We start from the raw sequence: 22,305 nt of genomic DNA on the forward strand, positions 1-22,305 counted from the left end.
CGTAGCGGTATACTGGGGACCTCACCCTGGACAGACAAAGTTGACAAAAGCGTTTAAAATTCAAAGGGGCGCCTGTGGCAGAGTTCAGAGCATTTTAAATTACTGAGAGGCTAGAAACAGCAGCAGCACCTGTGTCGATATTAGTGGTTTTATAAAAAATATATAATAATAATAAAAATGTTTTGCATAACAAAACCGTGAAAGAAGCAGACCTTAAATATAGATCGGGTTTCTCCATAGGTGTTCGAACAGTTCCTTGAAATAAACTTCAGTACAGTCAGGCACAGATTTTAAATTCCTCATGCAAAATTTGCTCTTTAAGGTTTGTCAAAATCAGTTTCTTTTCAATCAGTACATGACTTCCCAAAATATATTGTACCTGTTTCTCTCATCCAAACAAACGTTTGATTTTTTTAATACATAATATAATATTGATATACATAGTATGTAATATTTTTCTTGATACAAGTTTAAAGTTAAATCACTCGTTGCTGAAATGTGTACAAAATATAGATGTTCTTAATGCGGATGTAAACCAGTGAAAGAGGCACATCGTGTTTGCAACAAGCTATAATAGCAAACTGTTTCTACGCATGCGGCTATGTAAGAAATATAATCAAAAGAATCGCTCTAAAGGTTAAATGCCAAGCTGAAAAGACGAGACCCGACTTGTCTGCTCTGTAACTCTTCAGTTTGCAGTTTGTCATTCATTAGTAATATTATTAATAATATCTTCCGTATCGCATTAACATTGGAATGTTCTTACAAGTGAAAAAAAAAACTATACACAACATGTCTCCTCTATAACTCTTCACTTTACAGAAAAATTCCCCCAGAGCCACACAACATTGGCCATGCCCTTCTTGTATCTAACTACTCTAATAAAAAAAGGAAACACTGCATTGGTTGTTCCTTGTTCATGATTAAACTGCACATACGATGTCTGGTGGAGTTTCAGCATTCACTTCACGGACTTCCTTCTTTGAACTACGGTGCTCCAGTTAGTGTACAGCATATCACCTTCTGCAACGCTTCTAGTTCAGCAGGATTTGCACAATAAACACATTGACATTACCCACATCTATATCACTGTACCACACAGGTTTGAGTCGGAGTGTCTGATGATAAAACAGAGTGCCCTCCATTAAATTTAACTACTGCATCATTTCTTTTTCCGTTTTAGCTAAATGAGGGAAATACAAAATCAAATCAGTCAGGATTTCGAAGTTTAATAAGGGAGCATTTATTCTTGTCCGTGTAACAAGAACATTGGCATCTAGACAGTGTACATTAGTAAACAACAGCCATTCGCTCACTTAAAGGTGTAACCCTTCTGTCTTCACTGTTACAGTGCGGTTTCAACATATTGATAAGCTGTTGTCCGCTTCCTGGCAATTGTAAAAACCCTTCTTCCCTCCTTTGTTTAACTTGAAGAATTTCATAAAGAAATCCTTAATCATGAAACCATCACTTACAGTAATTCATCCAGATACACACACTCACGTCGGAGCAAATTTTGCCAGAAACAACCTCCCAGAGTAAATCTTTGCACTGCACAGTACTGTACTGTGCAATATACGGTTTAAAGTTTTGAATTTTAAGTTAAACTGTTGACTGATTACTGGCTGCTGAAATTTGGATTATGACAAAATATAGATTTTCTCAATTCGGATGTAAACCAGAAAGAGAGACATTGTGTTCACAATAAGCTATATTTCTGGAGCATTTTTATGTATTCCGCTATGTGAGAAACATAGGCTTGGAACCGCCTGGGTGCAGCGTGCTACATTTCAGTCCATTGCCCATTACCACTATAAGGACAATAAAAGTTTTTTAAAAAAAGAATGTCAAAATGTTTCCAAAACAAACACTTGTGATATTTTAGCTACTTAGTTGCACAATTCCATATTAATATTACTATCAAGTCGTATTAAATCAGAACAATATTTTTTTACAATGACAGCAAGTGGTGTTCTTACTACTGTATGTATTCTTAGAAAAGGATAAAACATTATACAATAACTTTATATGAAGTAAAGTATATAAACTTTATAATGTCAGAATAAGCAAGTTAAAACAATAACCCACTGTAAGTCACCATATTAAAGACTTTGATGCATAAAATATTTATGAAGAGGGTAGAATACTGTTGTGTATGTTTTCGTATTTAGCTATCACCATAATTTACTATGCGATCACTGTATGTAAAGTATTACATTACAGTACTGTTTTTGTTTTCTGCTACCTAAATTTGGATTTTTGGGATTTTGGATTAAATTTAAATGTGATTGTAAACCTGAAAAGGGCACATCACGTTCACAGGCTACAGTATAATAACAGTTTAAAATTAACAAAAGTCTAAAGAGTGTACAGCTTAAATTCTATAATTACAAAAAGATTATCCCTCAGCATTCGAAACTAGGCGTTTTCTGGTGATAGCCAAAAAGCACCACATGCCCCGTTAAGCTTTTACAGCTCCACCTGGTGGTTTTACAAAGAACTGTAGTCACATTCCGGAAAATTTCTAAAACGCTGCGGTCTCCCGCAGTCTCCCGCAGCCGCTGATCTGGGAACTACTGCAGTATCCCTCGCGCATTCTGAATTGCTGGATCTGTACATCTATAATGATAGAACACTAAAGTGTCTTAGCAGGACATAAATGTTGGTTTACAAAGTATGTAGTCACGAAACGGAGAGGTATGAGGATGTTTGTTGCATTCTTTAGTTTTGGGAAATAGAGTACTGCACTTCATAGAATGTTAATAAAACAGCTCACAATTATTAGTTCTTTGTATGTGGACAGGGTAAATTTAGCCAATTAACATTCTATAGAAATTGTTGCAACAAAAGGTACAAATCTGGTTTCTGGGAACCATTTTAAAAAGCTTTCAGGCAGAATATGTTTTAGAACCAGACATTAACAGTGAATTTCAAACCAGCAGTTGTGTTTGTAAAGAATTTGATTTTTATTTTATTGTTGACAGCTTTATCTCGATGTTCTTCCTGAAGACAAAAGTCAATGGATTAACAAGACAAAGGAGCTAAGAGCACAGTATGAAAAAATTAAAGAGACAGTAAGTATGAAACGACAAGAAAGGTAGTATTTACTCGTTATTTTTATTGCACAATAATAACTGATTGCCTTTATCTTATGCTAGCACATAACCAATCCACGAAAAGCTGCTGGACAGCAAGACTTGGTTGTAAATAATCCGCTGTCTCAGGATGAGGGGGTGAGTGTGACATCTCTTGTGGTTTGTGGTTTAACTTACAGTTGTTTTTTGCATCAGGATAGTCTTAAAGAAAATTAAAAAAGGATGTTTTCTTCTATGAAGGAATATGCATTTCTAATACAGGTGTGAAAGTTGAAAATAGTGAATGTAAGAAGGTTTTTAGAATATGATTTTAATTAAATCATACTGTATTTGTCATGAAAACATATGCATCAAGACATTTAGGCCTATGTCTTCTTAAATCATCTACCTTTCTCACAACAATTCAAAATTTCTTAACAATTTAGAAAGTGTAAGGATTATAAATTATTGTTTCAGCCAGTGTAATGACACTGCATTTGTGTAATGAAACAATTCAGAGCAAACCTAGATCCCACTAATTCACGAGTTATGATATTGTTTAATCATTATTGTTTCTGACAAAAAAAGTTCAGTTTTGTTTGGCAACCTTACTTGATGGTAGATGTTGAAGTCTGCATTTATCTGCCCATTTCCTCAGATGTTTGATTGGGTTAATACACTGTAGCAGTACCTTATGGTTTCCAGACACAAGTAGGATGGAAGTTGCCACACATTGCTTTGCCAAAAGTTTAAGGAATTACATTAACTTTGGTTTTGCAGTAACAGAGGGTGGAGCACACCTTTTAGTGCAGTGCATTGATGTTGATAGTGATAACACTAGACTCCTAAAGTTGTCAACCCACATGATTGATCTACTGCAGATAAAGTTTTATTATACAGATTCCAATGCTTGGTGTTTTTTCACACTGTATCCATTTGCTTTATCTTAAATAAATGAAATGAAAATGGAATTTCTCAGGAATTGCCACCCCTTGGACTTCCAGTGCCACTTTGCTCTTACCTGTGAAGAAATTTGCTAGGGATGCAGGTTGAACAATATGATCCACATGTCATTACTTTGGCGCTGAGTCATCATTACCGATCTTCGCCAAAAAGTAGTACACAATCAACTCATTTGACTGAATACTGCTGGGATATGGTTACATTACCAACGTAGGGTCCCCTTAGCAAAACAGTAACTTCTGCAACTTTTCACATGCTTGCTGCCTCCTCCTGTCTGTTACATATCTCATTCTCTTGATTGGGTGCAGAAATCATTAACGGGCTTGATGCTAAGTTATGATGTCACTCTTATAGGGACAACTGTAATTAGGTTAGGTTCTTCTATGATATCCAAGTTAAATCAGTCATAGATATTATTGTACAGACACAATCCCTTTCGGCAATCTTGCCGAATTATATGTGGTTGGTTAAGTTTGGGTTGCTTACGAATACATCCTTTAGCTAATGTCACCTCTTGAATAGTGCTGGTGAATGCATGAACCCCGAGTTCGCTAGCAACTTTATGTTGTACTATTCCTGTCAGTATCATTCCCAAGACCATATTCATTGCATTCTGATTAGATCTGATGTATGTTTGTGTATTTTATGCATTCACACATTACTTTTTGCAGTGCAATCATGGGAACATGCATTTCTTACCACACTTGTAACTGTGCTCTTTGTCATTTCATATTAGGGAGGTACAGTGGAGAAAAGGGAATGTGAACTTCTTACCATTATTTGCAGGCATGCCACAGCCTCTCATTACAATGTACAGGATAATTGACTTGAACTGCATAATTAATTAATTTATGAAGAAAATGTGTTGCTTCATTTCATTCTTTTACATCATGTTCATTACTTGCTATAGGTAGTGGATTCAACAAGTACTTGAACACATGGTATCAAAATGCTTATAGGATCCAGTATATTAATAGTTCCATATTTAAGAAAGTAATTTTTCACATTTTAACAGAAAGTAACTATTTTTCAATACTTTCAAGTCTCATTTAGATTGATTCTCTATTGTGGCTTTTGTAGAAGCCGAAGTTATAATATTGTTTTAGTGTAAAACCTGTTATTTCAAGTATGAAGTATTATTTTATTTAAGTATGAAGTAAATATTTTATTTATACATTTGTAGTTAGCATTTTCTGTGCAGTGTTGTTGCTTGTGTAAGTAATAACAATGAAAGATTTAATATTTTGATTGTTTCAATTTCTTCATTAAAACATTTCAGAGCCTTTGGAACAAATTTTTCCAAGATAAAGAACTAAGAGGAATGATTCAACAAGATGTTATGAGAACGTAAGTGCAAAATTAGAATGTTGCTGCTGCAGTTACCTTGACCTGAGATAAATTGTGTAGGAGTATTTAAAAAAAATAAATTTGCAGTAAGTACAATGTTATGTACCTAAGTCGATTAAGTGAGAAAATTAGTTTATCATCTATAAGCTTTTTGATTATTGTTGTGTGTTGTTGTAAGATTCTTAAATTAATAAAATCCAGTTTAATTAATGACTAAAGTTTAATGTACAGAAGAAGAAAAATGTATATACAGTATGTAGTGGACTAAAATCTGAGCACCAGTGTAAATGCAGGATGGGTAGTATATTGGAAGGAAGGACTTCCATATAGGTGTTGCTCATGAAAAATGCTGGACAGACCTGGTTGCCTATAATTATACATAGCTGCAAGAATGAGCAATTTACTTGATTGACTTCAATGAGAGGTGGTTGTTGGGAGACACATCTGGTAAGAGCTTCAGTCACCAAGACCGCTTAACACGAGCAGCTGTGTCTAAGGTGATGTCAGCATGAAACCACATGGAAAAAATATCACCAGCAAAGGGCAAAAGTGGGTGAATGAGAACAGGATCATAATATCCGTGCATTAATTCAAAGTCCAATTAAAAACAGGTCAGCAACTGCAGTTCAATAGACAGCAAATTTCAACACAAGCTGCCAGTTTTATCAAAAACATTTTATCAAGAGTTTCACAGAGTGGGGTACCATAGTCAGGTTGCAGTACACAAAATGTCTCATACCTGGCAATGCACATTTGCGAGTGCAGTGGTGCCAAGAGCACAGGTGAAGGACTACAGAGAAGTGGAGAAATGTAATATGGTTTGATGAATCATCCTTCACCATGTTCTTGACAAATTTAAGATTGCACATGTTTCTGATTTTTCTGAAAGGTTCTGATTTTTCTGTACTCTTTTTAGGCACATTTTCATGGTGTAGAAATCACTGCAGTGGTAATCACTACGAGATGTATTGAGTGATCATCTTCAACAAATATAGCAGAGTTTCTTTTCATTCCTGGAATGGCATCTTCCAAATGACAATATCTCTATTCACAGAGCCCGTGTTTGATCAGCGTTGTATTGGTTATATCTATATCTATGGCTATGGCTATGGTCATGGCTTTCTCAGGCAGACCATATGTGAACCAAATAAAGTGTTTAGGGGATATTCTAAAACAATGCCTGAAACAGTGTTTCCATCTATGAAGCATGAGCTGAGAGCCGTTCTCTTGGAAGAATGATGCTACAACCTTCCTGCAGAACCAGCAGAATTCAGACGCTGTTTGACTTTTGACCACGGCACGTAAAGGGCATACTCATTGTATGTGATGAGCCCATTCCCTGTTAAGCTTCTTTACGTTGGTTCTTTTTTTTTGTCCACTACCTGTATATTTCCTTAAAAACAGTTAAATTAAATTTTAAATGCCTGATGTATATTGATAGTGAGGCAAAAAATAGATCATATAAAATATTTTTTAAAAATATGCAGAATACATTTAGATTTACCTCTCTGTCCTCATGTGATTTCAGTTTTTTGGTACATATTAAATAGACCAAGTAAAATCTGAATACATTTTCTACTCTGGGTTAAGAAGTTTGATTCCATTTCATTAAAGAAGGGGGAAACCAAATTGTAAATACAGTATTCTTTTTATTAGTACAGTCACGAGAATATTTTTATGTTCACTTTTAACCTTAGCCTTACAGCACGGTTGATTTTAACTTGGTTTTTCCTGTTGATAAAGATTGAACACATTTGTATTTAATTTTAAATTATGTTCTGTTATGCTGTCATGGCATTAATTGCTTTTACGGAACAAACATTCAGGTTTTGTTTATCTAAGTTGAAGAACCAAAATATTTGCTAATAACACTACAACTCTTAAAATAATGACATCTCATTAACAAGTTTTAAATTTACTTGTCTGTTCTTACATGTTCCCTTTAATTTATTTTTGTAAAATGCCAATAATACCTGTGATGTTATTACATTTAGTTTGTTGCTACACTTATTTTTCTTTTTTGATTTTTGTTGAAATTTTTTTCATAAACTGAGTATACACAATGAAAAATCTAATTAAACATATTTCTGTTATAAACAGCAATTAAATAGTAAAATAAAAAAAAATATTCTGCCTTAACTACTTTGATATGTGGCATTTTGAGTAAGAAAAAAGTAAAGAAAAAGAAAGTGTTTTCTGTATATGTGAGATACAGTATTTGTGTCAAAGATGTAAAGTAGCAGTTTGGATCATTTATATTTTTCAGCAGCTTTGTTTTTGTTTTTTTTATAATATAACATATAATTGTGTAATATGTGCACCATACGTTTGTGTGTTCTTGTTTGTGGTTGGATCGTGTACCGTATTAGTGAAGTGCTGCAGCTCAAAGTAGTCAATTGAGAGGCCTATGAGAGATGAATGATCTGGGACATGACTGGGGGATGTCCTGTATTGTATATAGACATACTGTACTGCATGTACTGTACAAGAGCTGCACCTCTCTGAGTCCCTGGGCTGTTTTGCCAGTGTGTGCTGCTCATGGTCCCAACAGTCTGAACGTTTGCTGGATTTGTGATTTATGATAACATACAATAATCTAAACAGAAACAACAGCACATGTATGCATGCAGTGGATTTAAGAAATTTAAAAGGACATGCAGATGGTCCACTGTCTGTTTTAGAATATCCCTGAAACCAGAGCAGTGTACTTTTCTGCTTCACACTTATGGGTATATAAGCTTTCTTACACTATGTTACCTGCTATTGCTTTGCTCAGAGTTTGCTCACTGTTCTGTGTGAAGTTTCGTATCAGGAGATCTTCATTTTAATCTGGTTCATACTGTATGTCTCTGGAAATATAGATGAACCAGAAATTGACTTTAATATTTTTAACAAGTATTAGACATCCTGTAGTAATTAAATTTCTTTTGCTTGTTTTGTGTTAAAGGTTTCCTGAAATGCAGTATTTCCAGCAGGATGCTGTAAGAAACATGCTTACAGACATTTTGTTCTGTTATGCCCGTGAAAATGAACAATTGTTATATAAGCAGGTAATGAAATGTTACTGTAACACTATTAATTATGAAATAAGTGCAAAACATTTGTTTACCATATATGAAAAGAAAAAAGGAATGATTCCATTGAATGATTTAAATGTGTATACTTTTGATATTTCTTTTGTCTGATTTCTTTTTGTGAAATTATTGTAAAAACAAGCTTTTGTAGAAAGCACACCTATTTATAATTATCGGTAATAACTGACACATACAGATACAATTTTACAGAGGTTACTTTAAGATACATTTATATTTTCAAGACCAAAGTAGTTATTTAAAATTAATAATTTAATTGCTGTTACCTTCAGTTTACAGCTAAATAAATATTGGACATCCTTTGTTACTTCTAATTTAAAAAACATTTTTAATATTAAAAGCATTTGGGTGTCACTGAAATTGCACTTTTATGTTTTCATGTGGCTTAAATTTTAATTTATAAGAACAGTGCAAGAAGGCCTTTCATTTGGTAAAGTCTGGCTTTACCCATTTAAAGGTGCAGGAATCTGTCTTTGGAAAATTAAAACTCATTCTCTGGAGCAGTTAAACACATCCTTCCCAGAGTCTTCTTTCCTTTGTTTAACTTTTAGTTTGCCATTAAACAGAGGTTAACTTTTGGTTTGCCATCAAACAAAGGTCTTGGCATTAATGTAGGATAATTGGCTTTGTTTTAAGTAGGAAAGTGTGGTTTTATAGTGTAAGTGACAGAAGCATTCATTATTGTATTTAATTAGTCTTATCTAAATCCTTGCTAGGGCATGCATGAACTGCTGGCTCCCATTGTCTTCATTTTGCATTGTGACCACCAAGCTTTCCAACATGCCAGTGAAACTGCATACCCGAGGCAAGTTCTTTTGACTGATTTTGTCTTTCTTTTGTTTAAATATGACTATTTCTATTTATTGTTTAAGATGAGTAGTTAAAATAGATATGATCTTTTTTTGTGAATGCCTACGTTTAGTATAAATTAGATGAAGAGTGTTTTGTAGTTTTATCTGGAATATCCTGAATATTAAAAAAATGAATGTAATGTTTACATTAAATTAAAATGAATATGGCTTGTTGGAAAATCTGATGTATTCATTCTTTTCTTTCATAATGTGGTTCTAATAATGAGATGCTATAACATTTATTATAGGTTATGCAAAGATAGAACCTTCTAATACAGTGTTGGTTTTATTTTACAGTGAAGAAATGAAATCGCTACTAAACCCTGCATTTCATGAACATGATGCCTAGTAAGTACAATACAACAAAAAACGAAGAGACTTCTTTTAATGCATGTTATGTTTCCATGCTTATTACTTGGATATGTGATAGTGGTTAACACCTGCATATTGTTTTTCTCCATAGTTTCAATAATATTTTGGATCTAGTGTATAAAAGGTTAGCTGATTTGTGTCTACATAAACCTAAAAAAATATTAGCTTTTATAGCCCATACTGTTTTATGAGAGGCATTATTTATACAAAGTAAATGTCTGAAAGATTTTTCATTTTGTTACACAGTAGAAAGTGAATTACAGTAGATTTAGCATTTTACACAAAATATTTTTACACAAATTCGTGTGTACAGTACATGGTCGGCAACGAAAAAATAAATGAAAAAATCAAATAATACAGGAAATTTCACAAATTCAAATCTGGTGTGGCACATAGCAGAGCTATGCTATGGGAGCTAGTTACAGAGCTTATAGCACGCCGGTGCTTCCTTTATCGGTGGTGCTTTCTTTCTTGTGCAGCATCACACTCAATATGGCTTATAAACTGAAGACAAATACGAAGGGGAAACAAAACAAATGAAAAGGAGAAAGGCAAGCAAAGAAAAGTGCTTGATTGGGAGTTAAAAACTGAGAAAAATTGTTAAAGTTAAAGGGTTGGATAACAGTGATTAGTTTGTACAGTATGTATGTCTCGAATGTATCTTTGATTCAGTGACATGACAGCAATGAGAGCTATGCACCAGCTGTGTTTCCTTCATTTTATTATTAATTTGATTTGATCAATTATGTATACTGTACAGTTCTGTATTTGCTGTTTTCATAATACTTTAAACTACATATAATAAACTTACAATTGATTTTACTTGTTTAAGGGAGGGGAATAGGAGGGTCCAAGGGGTATGTTCTGATTAAACGCAATATGGGGTACAGTATATGTGCTATGTAATGCACCTAACTACAGCGTAAAACGTGAGTCTACTGTTCATCTCAAAATTGTGAACTACCTGCAGTTCTAATTTAATGGCAATTCATCATATTTGTCCATCAAGCTAACATAACATTTCAGGTATGTTTCTTTTCATTGCCATATTGGAGCAACCTATGGTGCCTTGCAAAAGTATTCACCCCCCTTGGACTTTTTTACAATTTATTGTGTTGGAAGCATGATGTATTTAACTGAGAATTTTCCCACTCATCAACACAAACTACTCTGTAATGTCAAAGTGGAAAAAAAATCCAGACATTTTACTAAATTAATTACAAATAAAAAACAGAAAATAATTGAATGCATAAAAATTCACCCCTTTACTTTGACACACCTTAATTACCCCTGAAATAACCAACTCTGTTCTCCAAGTCGCATAAATTGAGGTGTTTCACATGATTTCAGAATAAATACACGTGTGTCTGGAAGCTTCTCCACTTAGTGCATTTCCAAGGAAACACTACACCATGAAGACCAAGGAACATTTCAAGCAGATCCGAGACAAGGTTCTTGAAAAATACCAGTTAGGGCAAGGATAAAAGAAAATTTCCAAGGCATTGAATATACCTCGAAGCGCAGTGAAGTCCATCATTAAAAAGGTGAGAAAATATGGAACAACTGTGAATCTGCCCAGAACTGGCCGTCCCACAAAACTGAGTGTCCGAGCAAGAAGAGCCATAGTAAGGGAGGCCACCAAGAGGCCTACGGCAACTCTAAAGGAGTTACAGTCCTGACAGAGAAGGGAGAAATTGTGCATGAGACACCAATAGCACACACACTTCATAAATCTGGCTTGTATGGAAGGGTGGCAAGAAGAAAGCCTTTGCTGAAAAAAAATCATATCACATCTCGGCTGGAGTTTGCCCAAAGGCATGTGAGAGACTTAACAATTTGGAGGAAGATTCTATGGTCTGATGAGACCAAAACAGAACTTTGTTTGGCACAAACGTAACACAGCACATCACACTGAGAACACCATCCCTACAGTCAAGTGTGTTGGTGGCCGCATCATGCTTTGGGGATACTTCTCTACAGCAGGGACTGGAGAACTCATAAAGATAGACGGAAAAATGGATGAAGCTAAGTACAGAAAAATCCTGGAGGAAAACGTGCTGCAATTCGCAAGAGCACTGGGACTTGGAAGACCTTCCAACGGGCTAATGACCCAAAACATACAGCCATAGCCGCACTGGAGTGGCTTAGAACCAAAAAGGTTAATGTCCTGGAGTGGCCCTGTCAAAGCCAAGACCTCAGTCCAATTGAGCATGTGTGGAATGACTTAAAAATTGCTGTTCACAAACGGTCCCCATCCATCTTGATGGAGCTTGAGCAATTTTGCCAGAAAGAATGGGCAAAAAATTCCAGTGTCAAGATGTGCAACGCTGATAGAGACTTACGCAAAGAGACTCACAGCTGTAATTGCTGCCAAAGGTGGTCCTATCAAGTATTAACTCTGGAGAGGAGGGTGAATACTTATGCATTCAGTTATTTTCTGTTTTTATTGGTAATTTAGTAAAATGTCTAGATTTTTTTTCTTCACTTTGACATTATAGAGTACTTTGTGTTGATGAGTAGCAAACATTGTCAGTTAAATACATCATGGTTCCATGTTGTAACACAATAAAATGTGAAAAGCCCAAGGGAGGTGAATACTTTTGCAAGGCACTGTATTCCACTGTTCGTTTTCCTAAACTTTGCCTACTGTTGTGGACAAACATCTTCAATTTCAAACCAAGGTCTTAAAATATACAGTTTGTTATTATGTTGCAGTTCATCCAATTCCTTGCTTAATAATTATCATTGATGGCAGAAACAACAGTGATTAGCATTCAGTAACTATAATCCTGTTTGTTGTGCAGTTTGGCATTTCTAGTGAAATCTGACACCAAAGTATTTTCATCCTGTTTTATTTTTTACATATTGTTCAAAAAGTTTTAATTATTAAAAGAAAAGTGGTAAATGCTTAATTCAGTTTGTATAATGCATGATCATTAACATTCTTAATGATTTATTTTACCCAGTTCAACTCATTTTAGTGTTGTTCACAGACTGTTAAGTCTTTGTATTAGAACAGATTTTTTTTGATCAGTAATGATTTTCAGAAAAAAAACATCATAATCAAAAATATCATTTCAAATATTTATAGTCAAAGCTTCATTTCACATGGTACTTTTGAGGTAGGCATGAATTGCCTCAACGGCCCTCTCATACTTTTCTTCAGTGAGTGTATTGGAGTAGTATGTCATGAAAGACTTAGAAGATAATAGCTGTAAAACTAAATGTCTTGATGCAATGCTGCATCATAACAAAAGTTTTTTTTTATATCCTCAGTGCTATGTTCTCACAGCTTATGGAAACAGCTGAACCGTGGTTTTCAACCTTCGAACGTCAGGTTCGAAAGGTAAGTTTTAACTGTCAAAATGGCAAATTTCCTTCCTCCTCAGCAAATTATATCTATTAACAGAAGAGAACATTATCATGCGGTTCCTTTCCTTGATACTGGGGTGGTCATCTTTTTATTTCCTTTAGCTGAGATTACAAATTGCTGTTAATCTAATTACTAATCTTATTTTTATTACTTAGGGTTATATATCCAAAGAAACATTAGGCCTTCACTTTATTATTCAATTCCCAAATATTCCGAAGTTCCCAAGATGGAACTGAAAATTCTCCATCACCGGTCACATTATAGGTCTAATTAAGTGATCACATATGCTGTCTACATTATCCATGAAAAATATACATTAATTTAACAGTCAGAGGAGAGTAGAAAAATCTCTTAGACTTCACAGTGGCATGATACTATGTTCCCATAGAATCGTATAATCTCTTAAAACAATCAGTCCATTGTTTTACAGAAAGCCAGCTCTGCAGAGTGCATGTGGTTTGCTATCAGGGTATCAAAGATTGTGCTGGAAAATATGCATTTTATTGTGACAAGAAATGGCCTACCTGAATGTCTACAGTTACCCAAATTCTACCACCTTCCACTTGCAAATTATGTTTTTGGGCAGGTCACGTGTAATAGATCCCATACAGCATCCTGAGCCCCTACTGGTGTCATTTCAAGTCTTGAGACTTGTGAAAGTGGTGATCATGATCTGAGTTGTATATTAAGTGTAACAGACGTTATAGAATGTATTGTAGCATCCTTAATGGGATGTTGAAACCATTATTAATGCCCAAGGTGAGATGGCTTGCTATTAAGATCTTTGTATTATGTTTCTGGAAAAGAGGTGTGATTTATAAGACCACATTTAATATGATTTACAAATACAAAATTATTATTTTTTTTAATGATAGTAATGATAAGAACAATTTGCAAAAAGGGGTATTAATGAAAAAATTACATTAATGAGACAAACTTAATGTTCAGACATACAACTTACGCTCCTTTTAGAAGTCCATTTTTCATTTTGGGTTTTCATACTGTGGCATTGACATCTTTGGTAGTAAGGCTTAAAAAAACTTGAATTATATTAGAGTTCCGGAACTAAGATCATACTCTTTCAAGTTCAGTCACTATTGAGGTTAAGGTACAGTGAGTTACATATAAAGTTTTATAATGAGTGGTATAAAACTAAAGGTATTAGAACATTGAGATGGCTGCCTCAGTATGATTGATAAGATTATACTGAAAGCTAAAAGACATCTTAGTTGAAAGCAGAATTAATGGATAATTGTTCAAGGCTTCTACCAAACTTCTTATCCGCACATTTAACCCATGTAATAGTAAAATGGATTTTAATCCTTTTTTGTTAAAGAAAAAAGGTGGTGTGTTTCATTTTCAAGATTTTGAATGTAATAACTATGCTGGTTTCTTGTTAATCAAAGTAATTTTGTTCAATTGATAGTAATTATTAAATTTTCCTGTACTCAGTCTGGGGAGTGGAGTCACTTAAAATGAAAAGTAATCCACAAAGATATATAGCAGGTTTTTAAAAAAAAGTAAACAGGAATTTAAGGTAATAGGTGGTTAGCTGTGCTTTTTGTTTTTGTGTTTTGACAGGTTGCTTCCTGGTTGCATAGAAGCAATATTAATGCTGGGGTTCTGTATGGGTGCATTTTGAGGATCATATTTTACTTCCTGCATCTGCAAAAAAAACAGACATTTTCTTTCCATGCTCTATTTTTTAACTCTCTTGTAGCCACTCAATCACTGAGGGAATTTGTCTTCCCCATAAATCATTTGTAGACAAAAAACAGTTCACTATACATGAATAGTTGAGACAAATTCAAATCGTCTATCTAAAGATTTTGTATGTAAAAAGTCTGCTTGTATTGAGATTACATCAAGGCCTTCAACATTATGAACTATTAATTATGAACTATAATTCATATCGTTGTTTTATCCTTCTCAAAGGATTCAGTTTGTTGAGTTATTCAGATGAATGACAACCGACCCTTTTATATTCTGTGAAATTGGGAGGCAAACATGAAAATAAGTGTGTGTAATATTTTGTAGACATTGCCTAAACTCCTGCTTTTTTTAAGGGTTCATTTGTTTTCTTTTGAAAGTCCAAATAAAGTTGTTAATGATTGTTTTCTTGTTAACATTTTTTTCCTCAGGGAAAGGAAGAAATGATTACAAGTATACCCTTTGCCAGGCCACAAGACACAGGGCCATCTGTGGCCGTTGTAACAAAAGTTAATCGGATTCAGGATCAGCTGATAAAGAAACATGACATTGAACTCTACATGCACCTCAATCGGCTTGAAATAGCTCCACAAATATATGGCATGTGAGTATTTCTTTGCAATATAAAATCAGATGTAGCATTAGTATTTATAGTAACTAACTCATTCACTAGTATGAAATGTTCTTAACTTATATTGAAATATGCTCAGTGAGAGAGTGTGCATGTACTGTACAAGTGAGAAAGAAGCAATTGTCCTAGAGCAACAAGCAGGTCACAGCTGTTTATAGAACATTGCAAAATCAGGCAAGGTCGCTTTTCTTGATATATTCAAATGTATTTATTTAGCTTTGTATAGAATATGGAATATATGGTAACAATCAAAGCTTTCAATTTTTTTTTCAGTTAACTTTTCTTAGTAGAGGTGCCTGTAGCAGGAAAGGTTACTGGGTCTGTTAGAGGCCAGCCTGCCTGTCCATATGCAGTGTTTTGCTCTAGTGTTACTAGAGTGAAATTTTAAATAACCTTTTATGTAAACAGAGCTGAACTTTTAACACTTCATATAACTGTTTAAACTTTTGTAGTTCAGCTGAGCTTGTAAAGCCACACAACATGTGCACAGGAAACCTCAGTTACAACATTTCCACTGTTACATTGAAAGAACTTCTGCAACTCTATGATACAAAGAGGCTTATTCCTTGCATAAAACTGAGTTAACTTGTTCTTTAGTGTTAAACGTTTTTCAGTTTACTGTGTGCAGATGACTGCAGAACCTGGTTTCAGATACTTTAAGTACAAACATGGACATTGTACGCACACACAAAAGCTTGCCCTTCAATATAATTACACAGTTTGGAAAATTACAGTAATAAATAAAAACTCTTTGATCATATATATATTAATGTAAGGTCATAAGAAACTCCTTTAATATTCTAGTTGTAAATGTGTTCTTTGATTTTCATAGTTGTGGATGCTTTTGTCTTTTTTAAAAATGTCATGCTGCTGTACCTTGTGGTCTAGTGCTGTGATCTAAAAATTCATTACTTTTCTCTTACTGTTTTAATTCAGACATTCTCTTTCAGTTCTTCTGCATATTAAAGTTCCATTCTTCTTTATTTTGACTTTAATAATGTAGTTCTGCCAATAGCACATTCGAAACTATTCTTATGTCATTATCCAATTTATTCAAATTCATTTTAATACATTTTTATACATTGTAATTCTAAGAAATACAATAATTGTTGTTGCTCTTCATCATACACTTAAGAAAATGTAACTACAATGGCATTGTACTTGGATAGAGAATTATACACAAACTCACATCAATGTGTTATGAGGTTAAGTAGAATCCACTAACCTGTGACATGAACATTTCCCATCTGATGGTTTTAGCAGTCCAGTAATTCAGCAGGTACAAGGTCATGGGCAAACACAAAAAAACAACATGAAAAAACAGCTATTATGTTAATACCTTCAGTGACTGTTTCATGTGCAGCCTTAAAGGCAACCCATGGCAGTTATCCTAGTTCACAGGCTCTCATGTTTTTGTTTTTTTTTCTGTCTCCTTGTGCTTCTTCCAGTTGTTAAAATTATAGTGATTACCCATCGTAAGGTTTATCTGTAATAAAAATGCATCAGCTGGCCAAGGTTTTCATCACTCATTCAATAACCCATTAATATAGCGAAGCTGCCCAGGCATCTTTATAATAACAACTTGGAGGTAATTTTAATCAGCTCGACCAGCTGGTATTTAACAGCAGATGTTGGAGACGCCACATACGGTATATACAAAGTAACAGACAAACATTTTTTTTTATTTTTCTGCAATGATTTTAGAAAAATGTGCATGTGCGTGAAGATATTCATACTGCTTAACTTCTCAAATAATTAAAAAACGGGATGAATAAATTATAACATAAATTAATCGCCCATTAAATAAAAGATTTCATTTGATCCTGGTTTTGATCCACAACTCCAAAGGATCCCATTCAAACTATATTGATATCTGTCAGATTTGTTTATGTAGTAAAGTAAATAAATGTGATGAAATAGAAATTATTTAATTGGGTTAAGAGTATTACATTTTGTGAATGTGACTTTTAAGTCTAAAGAAGGATTTATGAAGGAGTGGTTAGTTGCCATTTATTATAAGTTTTTTTTTTGTTGAATTTTACTTCAGCGGTTTTTAAAATATATTAATATTTAAACCATGTTATATATGCATGTTAGGAAAAAACAATTAATTGATTATGATCTATATTTTATATATGCAGTACATAGGCATGGTTTAAATTTCATAAGACAGAGGGTAGAGATCATACAGCTCACTTTTCTTTCTTGGATATGCAACTACTTTTTACACACAGGCACTGGAGAGTAATGGAAATGCCATCTGACAAGTATAACATCCATTTAATATGCTTTTTTGTTTTATTTTTCCAACAACTTTGTGTTAATCTGTGATAAATGAACTTCTAGTACTTTTGTATAAAATGTTGGTTTTATCTGAACACATACTGTTGTCTTTAGAAAAAATATTCTAGCTTCTTGTTCGATGCATATTGTAAAAAGCTTGATTGATCACCACAACATTTTTAAAAGGTCAAATGTTAAAAATAATTGATTTACATCTTAACATGTCTCTAACTTATTTTTAATATTTGTAATATTTTTATTATATGTATATTTCTAATATATTTTTAAGTTAAGTTGCATTATAAATATGAATTATTACTTAAACTTGTAAATCAAACACTAAATATCCTTTGTAATAAAACTCCAGACTTGAATGCCCACCCTGATATCAAAGTAACAATATACTGTATGGACAAAGGAAAGAAAAAATGTTGATTTTCCCTCTTTAAAGCTAATCAAGAGATGTCGCACTGCTTAGGTTACCTAAATTTACCCTTTTACGGTTTTAGAGGGAAATAATCCCACAGTGAACTATAAAGTAGTTACACATAAGGGAAATGGAATTTTAAAAACATGACTTTTTAAAATTTTAGAATTATTTAAAAAAATTCAACTTTAATAGTATCGGACAAAAATAGTTATGGGAAAGTATGGTTAAAGAGCCCTCCATAATGTTTATTTCCAATAATCCCTGAATTAGACATGTCTGACATTTTGTAGGCAGAAGGTTCCCAATAGCAGTTAGACTTACTTTAAGAAAGGAAAAAAGGTCATTTTAGAGTTTTTACTGTCAACAGTAAGTATATTATGCAATACAAAACAAAAACTGAACAGCAGAACAAACACAATTTAATATGTTAATATTTCGATGCAATGTCAGAGTTCATTAATTAATGTGGAGAAGTCTGTGTACTTTATTTTTTTTCTTTTCATCTTTTGACTGGCATAGTACTGAACTCAAAACTAAATTCTGTTTGACTGAGAAATAAATTAAATAAATATTATAGATGAAATATTCTTTATAAGTAAGGAGAAATATGTTTTGTGATTGTCTACTTTCCTGTAATTTATTTAGAATTTCCAAAAATGTTTCCCATGGCTGTGAAGATTCCAGTGATTGAAAGTTTTTTATTTTAATCAACCAAACAAAGCCCCTCCCACAGCACACATTTTTCACACGTAAATGACTGATATGAAAGAAAGGCTTGTCTACAGGACGAAGATTGAGCACCATAAATTAAAATACAGCAATGGAACACATTACTTAGAATGCAATTTAAATAAAAAATTCTACTTACCAAGCAAATTTTCAGTAGTTTATTGCAAAAACAGTGTGTTTAGATTTGGTTAGCATGTTTGACAACAGACAGTATGATATATTGCTTGGCACAGCGGTAGGTTAGACTTGACTTGTACCAGCTCCTAGTGTTTTGATTAATGGTAATTGTTTTGATGAAAAGGCATGTTTTATGTTCAACTTATAATCCTGTAAAACAGGAGTCAACTGGCAAGCTCTATAATTAGTGCTCAGTTAGCAAGAGAATATGCAGGGTTTGTCCTCTGATACGTCTTGCCTCTGATTAGTCTTTATGGAGAAGAGCTCAACATTATTTTCATATACTGTTACAAAATCATTGTTTTTGTTGTTGTTTTTGAGCTACTAAGTTTGTAAAGTAGCAGAAAATGTTCTGTGTCTAATTGATAGACATAAATCCTGCACTGGAGGCATGTTATTCCTTTAGAAGTTGAGTTAAGGTAATGAGATGCTTCAAGTGTGTCATATGCAAGCTACAGTCTTTAGAATTTAATCCTCCCCTCTACCAGGCATCCTGCTGATAAACTAATTACAGTTATTTGTGAAGTACAAGTGCATCCAGTCATACCTGCATACATGACCACATCTTTTTTTCTATTTATTCTTTTAAAATACTAAATATTGGTATTTTAAGCCAAAAAGAATTAGCTTTATAATGTGAATCTTATCTCTAGTAAACTGTTAATTTAAATACCTACAGAATTTTTCAAAGGTTTATAGAAAGTGTTACAAACATTACTTGTTTTTCCCACATTGAAATAGTAAGAGGTTTGGACTGGGATTGAGCATTTTTTTTTGCATTGTGTTTCTGAAACAAAATATTTTCTTGATGATGATTTTTAAAAATGCCTGGCTTAAAGAGGAGACATATTGACAGTTCCATGTATGAAATATGTGGTGTTGCTATCGTTTTTCTCACTGTAATGATTTGATTCAATTTACTAACAGGAGCATTGGTAAACTACAGTTAAAATAGTTGTTTTTAATATTGTTTAATATTTACAGTTTCTGAAATTATTGTTACGCCCACCCCACTGTGCCACAATGGGGTGTGTCGCAGTTGCAGTGGCTACACCTATGTTCTGCACTGATCGCAGAGGAGACACGAAATGCAGAGCACCTGGCTTTAGTGAAACATCACACACTACAAGGTGTCCCCCTATCCTGCACTTGCCTCTCCTGCAATCCTTCCTTGCGTTTCTAGTCCCAGCCCACCTGCCAGGATCCTGAGCCATCCTGGCGGGCTGTCCTTTACTCCAGGTGGCCCGTTCTTCTGGAGCCCAGCTGCTGATAATTCTCTTCTCTGTCTCACCTCAGGTTGGCCCTTCTCTTTGCCACCCGGCTCTACAGGTGCAGTGAAATGGCCACTTCCCCTGTACTGTGAATCCCTTGCCCTTGCTCTTGGGTCCTTAATAACTCTGCTTCCTCGCCCATTTCCTGGGGGCAGCACAGGCTGTAACCATTATGCTTTCCATGATGTTATTTTCAAAGTTTATTTAATTATTCATTCATCATAGCAGTTTCTTGCTTCTCTACCTAATTGTGCATATTTAATATAAATTAAAAGTCAATTTCACCTTTTAGAATATGCACTGAAAAAATCAAATTTAATACAGAAGCTTTTCACAAATATGAAGTGTAGACTCTTGTGTTTCCGTGTCACCAACAAGAATGTTTAAGCATAATCAGAAATGCAGACATTTACTGGGTGTCGTTATTGATAAAGTTGTGGTTGTAGGTAGCATAGTTACCACCTTAACAATCTGGCACAAGAGAGCTACTCATATGGCAGTGTTATCGCTCCTTATACTGTATATGTGTGTGTGGCGCTATGATGAATGAAATAAAGCAGATCACTCTAGTCACGCATGCTGGGTTTTCCCAGAGTGTACAAGAACCGTACATGGAGAAGTCAATATAATATTAGTTTGCATCTTTTGTTGCTGGAGTAGTACAGATCAAGCTAGTGACCACCTTGTATTTTTGGTATCACCAACCTGTCTCTCCTTTAGTGCAATGTTCTTCCTGGTCAAAAGCTTAAACCTTGTAACAGGCTCTCCAGTTCCTCACTTGCCTCAATATCTTTATGCCTCCCTTAATGTTTTAACATGAATCAAATTAATATAAATTGGATTTTTACTGTAGATTACATTGTAATTGGTGGTGGATCCCCCCACTCAACCCGCACATTTTAACCTTCACTTAATTCAGTCAAGAATTTAGCAGTTCAATATAGAACACAAATGAAGTGTATTGAATTACACTTCACTTCCAGGCACCCTCTTTGTGAATTCCGAGTCTTATCTTTGTGTTACACAAACTTGTTTTTCACAGTTGTAGTTCACATCACTGAAACAGAATTAATACAGTATCAATCAAAACACCAAACTGAGTCTCTGAAACTCACTTCAGACTGAGTGGGTGGCTGTTGGTTGTATTTCTGATCTAATGGTGGGTGATGTTTCTTGCTCATTGTTTAATTAAAAAAAAAATACAGTTAATTTCAGACAGGACAGAAAACATATTAGAAATGTTGAGGTTATACATTAATTACCTTAAATAGAAACCACATAAATAAGATTGATTCGATTACCTGTATTGACCTTTTGTGAGCTGTTCTATGGGTTTTATGGGGCTCAGCAACCTGACCTTGAGACTTCTGGATTTTGGATCGCAATTCTGGACTACTTTGAACTTTGTTGGTTGGTTCTCGTTTGTCTTCTGTCTGGTTTTGTCTGCTGTTGCTGAATCCGTTGTTCACAATTTTTCGGTGAAAGTAGATAGCTATTGCAGTGCCAGTCTCCTCAAGGGTAAAGACAACAATTAGCTTGATCACGCACAATATGCAACTGGGTAAAAGTGATGAGTGGTTCGGATGTGACCTGTACTACCTTGGTCATGGCATGAAGGGATGGACTACACATATCTTGGATTTATAAAGTGAACATTAATACACATTTTTTGGTCATAGCAAGTGTATTTGCAGTACCATTTACTGTATTTATTGTTGCCCTTAAGGGAGCCTGTCACTTTCGGTACGCACAGCAGAACTCTTATGTCTATGCATTTGTAGTTAACAAAAAAAATCCTTAAAAATGAAATTAGCCATTTTGAAAATGGAAAATTCATAGATTCGTAGAAAGCTTCACCATACGGTCTGTGTGATTGACTATTTGCTATAACTTGAAAATCAGAGGGATTCAGCAATGCAAATTGTAGTGTTCTATGCATGTGTAATATCATGATTTATCATTTTAAAAACGTAGTATCACAACCTACAGTCTAGGAGCAGTG

General features: G+C 34.2%; 1 protein-coding gene across 3 annotated transcripts in view; it reads left to right on the forward strand.

Moving 5' to 3' along the window:
* tbc1d5 (TBC1 domain family, member 5) overlaps nt 1-22,305 on the forward strand; it is a 225,090-nt gene that overhangs the window by 138,273 nt on the left and 64,512 nt on the right. For all 3 annotated transcript variants that reach the window (XM_088929043.1, XM_088929045.1, XM_088929044.1), the window contains 8 exons: nt 2,985-3,074; nt 3,159-3,233; nt 5,317-5,384; nt 8,332-8,434; nt 9,193-9,281; nt 9,625-9,675; nt 12,976-13,045; nt 15,214-15,386. In XM_088929043.1, coding sequence (XP_088785169.1) covers nt 2,985-3,074; nt 3,159-3,233; nt 5,317-5,384; nt 8,332-8,434; nt 9,193-9,281; nt 9,625-9,675; nt 12,976-13,045; nt 15,214-15,386 — 719 coding nt within the window. The remainder of the gene's footprint in view (nt 1-2,984; nt 3,075-3,158; nt 3,234-5,316; nt 5,385-8,331; nt 8,435-9,192; nt 9,282-9,624; nt 9,676-12,975; nt 13,046-15,213; nt 15,387-22,305) is intronic.

Source organism: Atractosteus spatula, chromosome 12 (genome assembly GCF_055471065.1).
Source record: "Atractosteus spatula isolate fAtrSpa1 chromosome 12, fAtrSpa1.hap1, whole genome shotgun sequence".
NCBI lineage: Eukaryota > Metazoa > Chordata > Actinopteri > Semionotiformes > Lepisosteidae > Atractosteus > Atractosteus spatula.